At 48.5% G+C, this 12,323-nt stretch overlaps 1 protein-coding gene across 1 annotated transcript in view; it reads right to left on the reverse strand.

Moving 5' to 3' along the window:
* Positions 1-12,323, reverse strand: part of COTL1 (coactosin-like F-actin binding protein 1) — a 44,642-nt gene that overhangs the window by 8,256 nt on the left and 24,063 nt on the right. The window contains exon 3 of the mRNA XM_010850820.1: positions 11,600-11,757. Within this exon, the coding sequence (XP_010849122.1) occupies positions 11,600-11,757 (158 nt within the window). The remainder of the gene's footprint in view (positions 1-11,599; positions 11,758-12,323) is intronic.

Genomic DNA, 12,323 nt, shown 5'->3' on the forward strand with positions numbered 1-12,323 from the left:
TGGGTCTGCCATCTCTTTCCCCACCAGCCATCCTTGGGTTTGCACCTGAGCCTCCAGAGCCCACGGGACAAAGTTCCACCTTGGACACCAGAATCCAAGGAGCAGTGAGAGAAACCAGCACAGAAATGTCAACTTTGGGATTTGAGTATGACTTTCAAAAAGAAGGTTGTGTGCTGGCTTCAGGCCCATCCCAAACTCTTGCAAAAATGGGGGGATGGTACCTCCCCTGCCACCTGTGTGAGGTGGGGCAGTGTGTGTAGGCAGTGAGATGGGGCAGAGGGTGGATGGGACACATGCTGGCCACAATAATGTATCTTTTCCCCAAGTGGGCGAAGATTAATTATAAACCAAAGACCTTGGCGTGCTGAAGAAAAGCAACTGGTCCCCAGCAGCCTGCACCTTGCTAAGAGAAAAGGCACCCTCCAAGGAACATGGGCCAGAAGAAAACACACAGCTTCAAACCTGCCAACCCCTCCTGGGCCCCCTACACCTTCCCTCCTACAACTATTCTGCAGAGTCTCAGAGACCAAGGTTTTAAAAGTCCTTCTAGTGGGGTATATTTACTAAAAAAGAAAAGGTTCCTGTAACCGGCATGAGTCATCACAGACAAGGGAAAAACAAGCAGGTTGTTTGGGAACGCAGGCACCTGCATCATTGTCACAGGTCAGGAATGACACAACCCTATTTCACTCAGGAGGGGACAAAGGACGAGAGAGCAGTATGTGGTGGCATGCCGAGTGGACTCAAGGTAACTGTCCAACACTGACCACGGATATTTACAAGAGCCCCGACTCCACTCTGCCTGATTTCTGACAAGGCTCCATCAAGATCAAGGGTGGTAAGAATGTGGGAACTGGGGGCTTCCCTGGTGGTCCAGTGGTCCCCTGCACTGCAGGGGACATGAGTTCAATCCCTGGCTAAGGATCTAAAATCCTGCATGCCATGGGGCAACTAAACCCAAGCACTGCAATGAAAAATCTGCATGACACAACAAGACCCTAAGTGCAGCAAGTAAGAGCCAACACAGCCAGATAAAGAAATATATATAAAAAAAGAAGGCAGGAACAAGCTCCACTCTCTCCTCTGGTACCCACGGCAGACATCACAAACCAGTCACGGCACTTTCCCCACTGAGTCCAGACTTAACCTCAGAATCCTTCTTAATCCACACCTCCAAATAGCCCCTGCTATCAATCAACTGACAAGAAATATTAATCCAGTTTAGGACTTCAATTTCTGCCTGGTTGAAGCTGTGGCTAACATTTCTTTCTTTTTTTAACTTGGAGTATAACTGCTTGAGAAAACCATAGTTCAAAATGACAAATGTACCCCAGTGTTCACTGCAGCACCATTTACACAATAGCCAGGACATGGGAACAATCTGAATATCCATTAACAGATGCACACATAAAGAAGATGTGGTACATATATGCAATGGAATATTGCTCAACCATAAAAAGTGGTTAGTGTTTCTTGCCCCTCAGCAATATTCACTTTTGGGAATTTTTCCCAAAGGAAAAACTCAACAGAATTAAAAAAAAATTACAACATGTATACTCACAGATGTTCACTGTCAGTAAATACCAGACTGCTTCCACTTTTCAACAAAAGTTGAGTAAATAAGTAAGTAGCACCTACATTGAACAGTTCCTACACGGCAGGCACTTAGGATACACAGTATTTTATTTAATTTTTACAATTCTATGAGTTAGATATTATCATCCCCAATTTTCAGAGGAAGCTGAAGCTCAGGGAAGTGAAACAGCTGGCACAAGGTCACACACATCATGGGGTGGGGCTGAGACCCAAACCCATGTTTAACTCCACACCAAGTCTTCATCAGGGGGATGAAAACCACACACACACACACACACACACACACACAACCCCACATCCACTGAACAGAATAGTATTCAGCCATTAAAATTACGAAAACTGAAAACATCTATGAAATGTTACATAGAAGGACCCTGAACCTCTGCAATGTTTTGTAATAACACGTATCATGCGCCCAGGGCTCCAGGGGAATTAGCAGGCTTAGCTGTGTGATTAACCATCACTCGAAGTGAAGCACAGTGAAGTCGCTCAGTCGTGTCCAACTCTTTGCAACCCCATGGACTGTAGCCTACCAGGCTCCTCCGTCCATGGGATTTTTCCAGGCAAGAGTCCTGGAGTGGGTTGCCATTTCCTTCTCCAGGGGATCTTTCCGACCCAGGGATTGAACGTGGGTCTCCTGCATTGTAGACAGACGCTTTACCGTCTGAGCCACCAGGGAAGTCCTTAATTTTGTCCTAACCATTTTTTCAGCGCCTGGGGATAAACCACCATAGGGGAAAGAACAGAGAGCCTGGAGCTTGTTCGAGGAGGGACTCTCAAAAGGCAGGGTCCCGGGGATAAACTACCACAAGAGAAGGACAGAGGCAGGGGGCGGTCCCGCAAGGCAAGAGACTGAGGCAGGGAAGATCTGAAAGGCTCAGAGGTCCAGGGCACAGGCAGCCTTCTCAACAGCACCACTGGGTGTGCGGGTCACACTTGGGGACCTCTCTGGACTCAGCGCTTGGGCTCCTTCAGCAAAGACCTGCACGGCTCTAATCTGATGTCCCCAGTCCCTGGAAACCGTCTGCTGTGAGTGTCAGGAATCACTGTGTGGACATCAGGAGGCCCACCACTGCAGCGGTGGGGGGTGGCGGCAGGCAGGCACCACACCAAGGCTGGCTGGCCCAGGGCTGGCACCCATCTGGGATTTTTTAGTGACGGGAACCCAGCCACAACCTACTGGCAGAGCTCTCAACTTGTGAAAGCGACTTGCATTTACATGCCGGGCTCAGGGTGTGGGCATCTTCCTCTTTCTCCCATGAGCTTTTAACCTCTTGGTAGCAAGAGCATAGAACCATGTTCCCCACTGCCCTCCCCTGAATAAAATGACCTCTGAGCCCCATCACCTGGCTTCTGTCTTGACACTCATCCTTGGCTTGAGACGGCACCCCTCCAAGCCTCAGTTTCCTCATCTGCATGTTGGACACATCATGACACCTGCCCCTCCACACAGGATCCCGGCACCACCATTCACAGGCAGCTTGGGACTTTAGTGTGTGTGTGTGTGTGTGTGTGTGATATATCTGGTTGTGCCAGACCTTGGTTGTGGCATATAGGATCTAGTTTCCCAACCGTGCATCAAACCCACGCCCCTTGTATTGGGAACATGGAGTCTTAGCCACTGAACCACCAGGCAAGTCCCTATGTTTTCAATACAGGATTCGATCACCGGAAAGCCCCCTTGCGTGAGTCCAGGCCCAGGTGAAACACATGAGCACAAAAAGCCCTTTCTGGTTCTGAGAAGAATAAACAGGCAAACCACAGGCTTGAAGAAGCATAAAACTCCCCATGAGGTAGAGGTAAGAGAAGTCGCTTCAGTCGTGTCCGACTCTGTGCGACCCCAAAGACGACAGCCCATCAAGCTCCACCTTCCCTGGGATTCTCTAGGCAAGAACACTGGAGTGGGTTGCCATTTCCTTCTCCAATGCATGAAAGTGAAAAGTGAAAGTGAAGTCGCTCAGTCTTTGACTTAGCGATCCCATGGACTGCAGCCTACCAGGCTCCTCTGTCCATGGGATTTTCCAGGCAAGAGTACTGGAGTGGGGTGCCATTGCTTTCTCCGAAAACTCCCCATAAAAACAGCCTTTTCAAAGAGGGATGAGGCATCTAAGCTGGTCCCTGAGTGGCGGGCAGCACTGATGCTCTGCAGGCGGGGGCAGCAGCCCTGTAAATCTCCTGACACCAAGGTACACAGGTTCTCCCCGCTGATCCAAACAGCTCTCACCTCTGCTTTCCACTGAAACAAAAGAAGAGCCTGTGGAAATTCCAATTCACCTTCAAGCCCCTCTCTGAGTGTAAATGGCTTCTACAACTTAATTCAGCCCGAAGAGCAGTTGTTGAACATTTACTAGCTTTTGTCCTAGAATACAGAGAAGGCAATGGCACCCCACTCCAGTATGCCTGGAAAATCCCATGGACTGAAGAGCCTGGTAGGTTGCAGTCCATGGGGTTGCTAAGAGTCGGACACGACTGAGCGACTTCACTTTCACTTTTCACTTTCATACACTGGAGAAGGAAATGGCAACCCACTCCGGTGTTCTTGCCTGGAGAATCCCAGGGACGGGGGAGCCTGGTGGGCTGCCGTCTATGGGGTCGCACAGAGTCGGACACGACTGAAGCGACTTAGCAGCAGCAGCAGCAGTCCTAGAATAAGAATAAGGCACAGACTAGAGCCTACATGAACAGATCTATTTCTTCACATTTTAGCATGTTTTAGTACTTTTCTAGGTACGAGAAATGCAAATAAAGCAGCCATGGTCCTTGCCCTTGAGATTACTTTCTCGGGCCATTTAATTATAATTCAAGGAATTTGAGCTACAGGACAAACACAGGAGCAATTAATTCTGATTGAGGCTGGTAGGAGAATGGGATTAAAAAATCAGGGTTGTCTTAATGTTAATTTTTGTTTTTCATGTGTCTGTTTTTCACCTGTGTGTTCTATTTGGGAAAATTTCTATTCATATTTTGGCCTACTTTTGTTTTCTGAGATTTGTGTGTTCTCTTTTTTTGACAAGAAGGAAAGCAAAGAAACATCAGAGACATCTGTTAGATTTCACTCATTCAGCAATAATGTGTGTGACTTTTTTTCTGCATGGAATCATAATTCATAGTACTGAAAGTATATGTTCTAAAAGTTTATACTATGGGTAATGTAATGGCCACATGCATTATACGTGTTTTCAATAAATCTGTTTTATTCACATTTGTTAAAAAAAAAAAATCAGGGTTGTGAAGGATGATAGGCGTTCATCAGTCACTAAAAGGAGAAACCTTTTCATTTTGTTTTTCTTTCATCCTTCCAACAGCTATGTGAGAATCTACATTCTCTTTAATTGAGAACAGCTTCTACGGATAAAGTTACTTGCCCGAGGTCCTAGGGCGAAGGGGCTTCCCTTGTGGCTTAGCCGGTAAAGAATTCGCCTACAATGCAGGAGACCTGAATTCGATCCCTGTGTTGGGAAGATCCCCTGGAGAAGGGAAAGGCTACCCACTCCAGTATTCTGGCCTAGAGAATTCTGTGGACTGTTATAGTCAGTCCATGGGGACGCAAAGAGTCGGACACAACTGAGTGACTTTCACTTTCACTAGGGCGAAAAGTTAATAAAGCTGGAATATCAACTTGGATCTCACTCCCCTTAGGCCCATGATCTCTTCCATTTGACACAGCAGTATTTAAAAAAGAAAGAAACACTGTGCAATGATGTTCAGTTTCCAGTTTCAAAAAAAAAAAAGTTCTAACATCAAGGAAGATTAAGAACCAGGTCAGTATTTTTAAAAATAAATGTAAGATGTTTGTTTCCTGCAGATCTTCTCAGAGCCTTTAACGTGTCATGCGAGTCTATAAAAGTAGCTTCCAAAAGGTATGTTGGCCTCAGAACATTCTTCTTGGTGCTAGAGGACTTTGGGAAACGTGTAGTGGGCTGAAGTGGCAGAGTCGGGGTCCCTGGCCAGTCTGCAAGCACCGGGGACCTTTAGCAAATTCCCCAACTTTCCCCAGTCCTCAGACTCCTCATCTATAAAATGCAGATGATGGCAGAACTGGCCTTGTGAAGAAGAAATAATTTCAATATGTGGAAAGTCCTTCAAAGTGCCAGGCGTAAGGCAAGGGCACAGTAAAACTCTTGTTATTAATATAACTACCACACTTGTACATAAACATGACCCTCCTGGAAGGGAGTTAGGACATCTGGTCCTGGCCCTGTGGGTGGACCGGTCCAGAGTGTAAACTGCCCCTGCTCCTGGGGTTCAGAAGCCTTCAGGATACACGTTACACTGCTGGCTCCATGCAGTCACTGACAGGCCCGTCCTTCCCACCTTCACTTTCCCTTAGAGGAAACACTCCCTGCTGTTCTCTTCCCAGAGCTGAAAGCCGAGATGTACCTCCGGGTAATTGGTTCCGTGAGCATTCATATGATGTTCAAAAATAAAAAAAGAGATAAAAGGACCACGTGAGTACAGAGCTTCTGCAAGGCCAGCACAATGCTCCATCGACCGAGTCCGTTTCTAAATCGAGACAGCCTGGCCCGGCGCAGGCTGGTCTCTGACGGGGCTGCTGCATTGTCCCTCTCACCCTGCAGCGGCGCCGGGACAATGGGCTGGGTGTTGTGTCGCCGGCACCAGCCAGGCATTTCTGTGCGGCAGACGACGGCTGTGGCGAGGCAGCCACGCACCCTGTCCACTCAGCGCATTCCAGGCCCAAGTCTGGGTGCCACCCTCGCCCAGGCTGGCACCCCGCTGCTGCCCCCAGCCTTGCTGGCCTCGTCCTGTTCTCCACCAGCCTCAGAGGCTGCTCAGAATCTCAGCCTGGCTCTGAACACAGACTAGGGACCCGCCATCAAACCTCCTGACTTTTGACTCCTCGGGGCTCCAGACCCGGGCCGCCTGCTTGTTAGCCATGGCTTGATGCAAGTCTTATTGCTCAGGGCTACGCTTAGGGTTACTCTCCTAGCTGATGCACCTAGGCACAGGCCCCAGGTGAGGTTCGGATTGTTTTGAAGTTAGCACCAGCAAAGGTGAGTGAGGCTGGAACCTTCCTGTGTTGCTGACGGATGTGACTTTTGTCCAAGCCATTTGTAAGAGTTAGGCAGGATGGTTCAAAAGTAAGATTCATGCCCCAGGTCAGGGACTCAGCATGTGGACCTGTCAGCCCCCAGGGAAACTAGAAAGCTGTGTATCACAGTGGTGTCGAACCAGGAAAGCTGGGAGTAATCGCAACTACACTCCCAGGATGCTGCCAGACACTGTTCTAATTGCATTTCCTGATAGTCGCTCATTCAATCCCCACAACAACCCCAGGAGGCAGATACTATACCAGCCCTGCTTCGGACATCAGGCCCAGAGGAGAGCAACTTGCCCGGGGCTGCACACTGAACAGCAGGGCTGAAACCTGAACTCACTCCATCTGGCTCCAAAGGCTACACCCCCAGACCCCTGCACGGCACACTGTCTCTTCTACTGACAAAGTAAAAGGTTCCTTTAAAAGTAATACACTATGATAAACAAAGTACCCCCTAAACAAATGAAACTATTTCAGAATATGTACAAACAGGACACAGCAGGTCAACTCATCCAATTCTTTTTTTTTTTAAGAAAAAAAATTTTTTTTGATGTGGATCATTTTTAAAGTCTTTATTGAATTTGTTACAAGATTGTTTCTGTTTTCTGTTTTGGTGTTTTGGCCAGGAGGCATGTGGGATCGTAGCTCTCCAATCAAGGATTGAACCCACACCTTCCGCACTGGAAGGCAAAGTCAACGGCCAGGGAAGTCCCAATCCAACTTATTTTTAAATGAGGAAACTGAGGTCCAGGAAGGGAGAGCGACTTGCCCACGAGCAGGCAGGTGGCATAAAGACCCATGCTTCTTGATTTCAGCGGCTCTACATTCATTTATGGGCTTCCCCGGTGGTGCAGTGGTAAAGAATTCACCTGCCAATGCAGGAGATACAGGTTCGATCCCTGGGTCAGGAAGGTCCTCTGGAGGAGAAAACGGCAACTTACTCCAATATTCTTGCCTGGAGAATCCCATGGACAGAGGAGCCTGGTGGGCTACAATTCACGGGGTTGCAAAGAGTCGGACTTGACTCACCAACCGAACAACAACATTCATTTACATGCTCTACAGACAGGGAAGTCTGGCGTGTTGCAGTCCATGGGGTCTCAGAGAGTCGGACACGACTGAGCAACTGAACTGAACTGAACGTTTCATACAAAGCATAAGGATGTAGAGTAGTTTTATTATTACTAAAAAAAGGCCAGGAATAATCTTAAATTAAAACTCAATCCATTTATTCTTCACATGGAAATAGTGGTAAAAGGCAGCTGGGGATGTGATCCTGTCCCCAAGATAAGGAATCCAGAATGGCCATCTGGAGACCCCTTAAAGAACATCTGCTCTGAGTGCCCCCCCGACTAAGCAGAGGGGAAAACTGACCTGCCAGCATCAGCAAGATTTTAATGACTGTCGGAAGATACCATTACAGCAGTAAAATCGACCCTCTGTAACATAAATGGCTGTATTTACAACTGTAGTATAAATGTGAGGTCTTGTAACAGTTTCAGGTAATAAACCTTTTTAAATGAAGAGGTGGGAAATGCAAAAGGTAATGGTCAAAATATCACATTGCACCTGCAGTTCAAGATCAAGCAAGCATCCGCTATGCTCTTCATATACCAGCATCCTTTTCTTTTAACAACTGGAATCAGTTCGGAGCTGCCAGTCATGAGGCTCCACACCTCCCGGCCCCACAGGACATGCATGTGACCTCAGCTGGGCCAACTGGATCGCTTTAAGGGAATGACTGACACTAAGGGAGGAGGAGTCTCTCTTCCCCCGGGATCAAGACCCAGAACAGCCACCAGGCCTGGACCATTTCTCCTGCTGCAGAGGCCACCTGGGGCCAAACACAGAGGAGAGAGAAAAGAGAAAAGAAGAGAAGCTACGGCTCAGCTCTGGATCCAGCCACACCGCAAGCGGGCAACCCCTGCAACTCCTAGTTCAGACAGCCAAGCAATTCCCATTTTGCTGCAATATGTTAGAGTTTACAAACAAATGAATTATAATCAATACTCCCAACTGAAGTCTTTCCACCAAAAAATCATATTTCCCCAAACCACTCTCCACCCATTTCACCAAACTGAGAAGAGTTTTAGATGTAACAGGAACTCTGCAAACTGCTACTAGGGACAGAGTTTCCTTTGGGGGTGATTTTAAAAGCTCTGGAATTTTTGGACAATGGCGGTGACCGCCCAACATAAATGTATGTCACACCACTGAACGGCACACCAAAAGGGCTAACATCTTATGTTATTTCATTTTACCACAGTCTTAAAAGTGGAAAGAAAACAGGGGTTCTGCAGGATTCAAAGACCGCCCCCACTGGATGCGCCCCAGCAAACACCCTCTCCCAGTGCGTGCTGTTCTTCCGGCCATGCCGGGCTGGCTGATGAGAGGGCTAAGCGTGGATGGTGGACTCCAGCGGGAGACCTCTAATCGTGGACATGCATTCTTCTGCATTTTCCATTCTATTGCCACAAAGGAGACCCTTGAAAGCTGGTTAACCATTAAAGCCTCCAACTGTCCAGGAGAAAAACAGCCCGAGGGGTTGAGTAGGCGGCTGCCCAAAGAAAGGGTGCCAGTCCTGGACAGGGTGCCAACTGCAGTATTCGCTGGTAATGCTGATTAGGCTAGGAAGTGAATGACATTTACGGAACATTTACCACATCCCAGGCATAGTGCTAGCCCTTTAGGAGGTAATTTGACAGCCTATACCTTTTTATGTTCAATATATATCTATTTTTTAATTTTTGGCTCAAATATTTTAAAATTTCATTTTATTTATTTTTGGCCACATCAGCACACATGGGAACTTAGTTCTCTGGCCAGGAATTGAACCTGTGCCCCCTGCACTGGATGGGAAGAGTCTTAACCACTGGGCCACCAGGGAAGTCCTAACCTATTCCTTTATAAAGGGATTTTCACCCCTGTTAACTCCAGAACACTCCCCCTCCTGAAAGGCGCGTTAAAGAAACAGTTCAGTGTAGGGCGGGAAGGAGCTGAACGCATTAAAATGCTGGTTGGAACGTATTATTTATAACAATAAAAATGGGAAGCAACTAAGAGGCCAACACCGAGGGGATTTTCAATCCATCACAGTACACTTGCGAAACCGGACTTGTTGGCAGCCAGAAGAACGTTCATTACAAAGACTCTGCAGACACATAATTTACGTAATTATGTTATGTTAGGAAAAAAGAAGCTGATTAGGTGTGATTCATAGGCTGTGACTGTAGCAATGCAGAGGGGAGTGCGTTCACCCACAGGACTGGGAGGAGAGAAGGAAAAATCGGCCGTAATAATGGAATGATAGGAGTTCTCTCCTATTATTACTTTTTAACGGAAGTTTTATTTGGGGATAGTTGTGGATTTAGAGGAAAGTTGTAAGAGACAGCACCAAGAGTTCCTACGCACCCCACGGCCATTTGACAACTGTGAACATCTGAAGTTACCGTGGTGTGTTTGTCACAGCCAGGAAGCCAACACTGGAACACGACTACCAACTAAACCCCAGACTTCATTCCGATCTCACCAGTTTTTCTAGATTTCACCAGTGCGTCCTGGATCCGATCCAGGACACCACACTGCACTCGGCAGATTTGTGTGTGTGTGCGTTTCTTTTTTTTTAGGATGCAATGGCTTTTTGTATATTCTCAGATATGAGCAACCAACACCACAGATTTTAGAACAGTTTAGAATATTTGCATCACCTCTAAGGAAGCCCTGTACGAGTTAGCCATCCACCCCCTATCATGGGTTTTGGGAAATCCTTCTGCAAGATGGAGATCCCTTTGGTAGGGAGAAAACCCTCTCCCCTCCACCTCCTTGCCCCAGTCTATGGTTCTGGAATTTGGACTTTTTTCTATGACTTTATTGACTTGCTTCTTCAGGCTATGCTGGGTCTTCACTGCTGCGCGGGCTTCTCTCTCGTTGGGGGGAGCCGGGGCCACTCTCTAGTTGCGGTGTGAGGGCTTCTCTTGTTGAGGAGCGCGGGCTCTAGGGCGCACAGGCTTCGGTAGTCGTGGCTCCCCAGCTCTAGAGCCCAGGCTCAATAGTTTTGGTGCACAGGCTTAGTTGCTCCACAACATGTGAGATCTTTGCGGACCAGGGGTTGAATTCATGTCTCCTGCACTGGCAGGCAGATTCTTTACCACTAAGCCACCAAGGAAGCCCTAGAATTTGGATTTTTTTTTCTCAGCATGACCCCAGGCCCTAGCTTCAAATGACCTGCTTTGGAAATTTCCAACAGTGTCAATTTTTTTTATGTCCAGAATGCAAAAATACAGAACTTTAAAATGGGAAGCTCTACAGGTAGAGCTGTTTGGAACCCCAGGGACAAAAGCAAGGGTACACTATTTTCCCCTCTTCCTCTAGTCTAATAGGGACACAGGAGTAAATCAGCTACCACCAGCGCCCAGCTACTCAGTCTAGGGATCTTTGCCATTGCTGATGCAGCCATTGTCATTCTAGGGTCATCAAAGTCATCTTTAAACCCCTGCTGGTGCCCATGTGATTGACATTTATTCATTCATCAAATGTCATTGTGCTCCTACTGTGTGCTAGACACCATTCAGCGGGCACTCGTGAACTCTCCCTTTGTGTCCTCATGGCCACGGCTGGAAGCCCTCCATCACCCACAGGAAGTGGCGCCATTTTGGTCATTCCTCCAGCCTCCTTCTCCATGAGCTGCCTGCCCCACCCAGAAAGGCAGACACCAGCCACCACGTTCCTAGTATTCGATGGTCAGGATCACAAATGCGGCTACCGTACCCAGAAGGCAATTTGGGGTATCTCTCACCAGTGTCGCTGGTGGTCCAAGGACTTCGCACGGGACGTTCAAAGTCATGGACCAAGGAGCCAGGCCAGCCCCTTGTGTCCCTACTGGATGGTGACGCTTTGCGGAATGTGACCCCCACCCCCCGGACCCTAAGAGAACACAAAGACGGTTACCTGCACCACCTCCTTCACCAGAGTCTTGTCGGTGCCGGTCTTAGCGCGCTGCAGCCCGCTGACGTTCTCGCCGATCCATGTGATGAGGGCGAACTTGGACCTCTTGCTCATCGCATCCCCCGTGGTGAAGCGCACGAAGGCAAACAATCGGACGTCATCTGCACCAACAGCAAAAGGAACGCATGGTGCTCAGTTAGAACACCCAGATCCACACTCCCCAGGCGGGGCTCTGAACCTCAAGGGCACCCAGAGCGACACAGAAGGAGCCACTGTTCCCTCCTTCGATCCCAACAACAGTGCTGCAGGCGGAGATGCCCACTTCACAGACGGGAGGCGCAGAAGGGCCCCAGGACGCTCCGGAGGCCGTACAGGCAGAGGGAGCCCAGGCCTCTCTGGCTGCCACGACCGCCACCCTGCCCTCCCCTCAAACAGCCATGCCTCAAATTCTGAATCTGATTCAGGGAGCAAAAGGTGGTCAACTGTTTTTATCCCAAATCTTTGAGGCCCTATTTGGAACAGGAAAGCCACACAATAGAGAGACAGGACCGAACGGGGTCGGGGGACAGGGAACAAAGACATTGGCCCCGCTTCTGGCCTGGGATTCAGCTTGGGGCCCCCTGGGCATTCTTAGATTGTGGCCATACAATTAGGCCAATCAAGAATTCTGAGCATTTTTCCACCAGGTGTGTTGTGCTTGTTACATGGCGGTGGAGGGCGGGGGTGG

This window comes from Bison bison, unplaced genomic scaffold, assembly GCF_000754665.1.
Source record: "Bison bison bison isolate TAMUID 2011002044 unplaced genomic scaffold, Bison_UMD1.0 scf7180017864295, whole genome shotgun sequence".
Taxonomy (NCBI): Eukaryota; Metazoa; Chordata; class Mammalia; order Artiodactyla; family Bovidae; genus Bison; species Bison bison.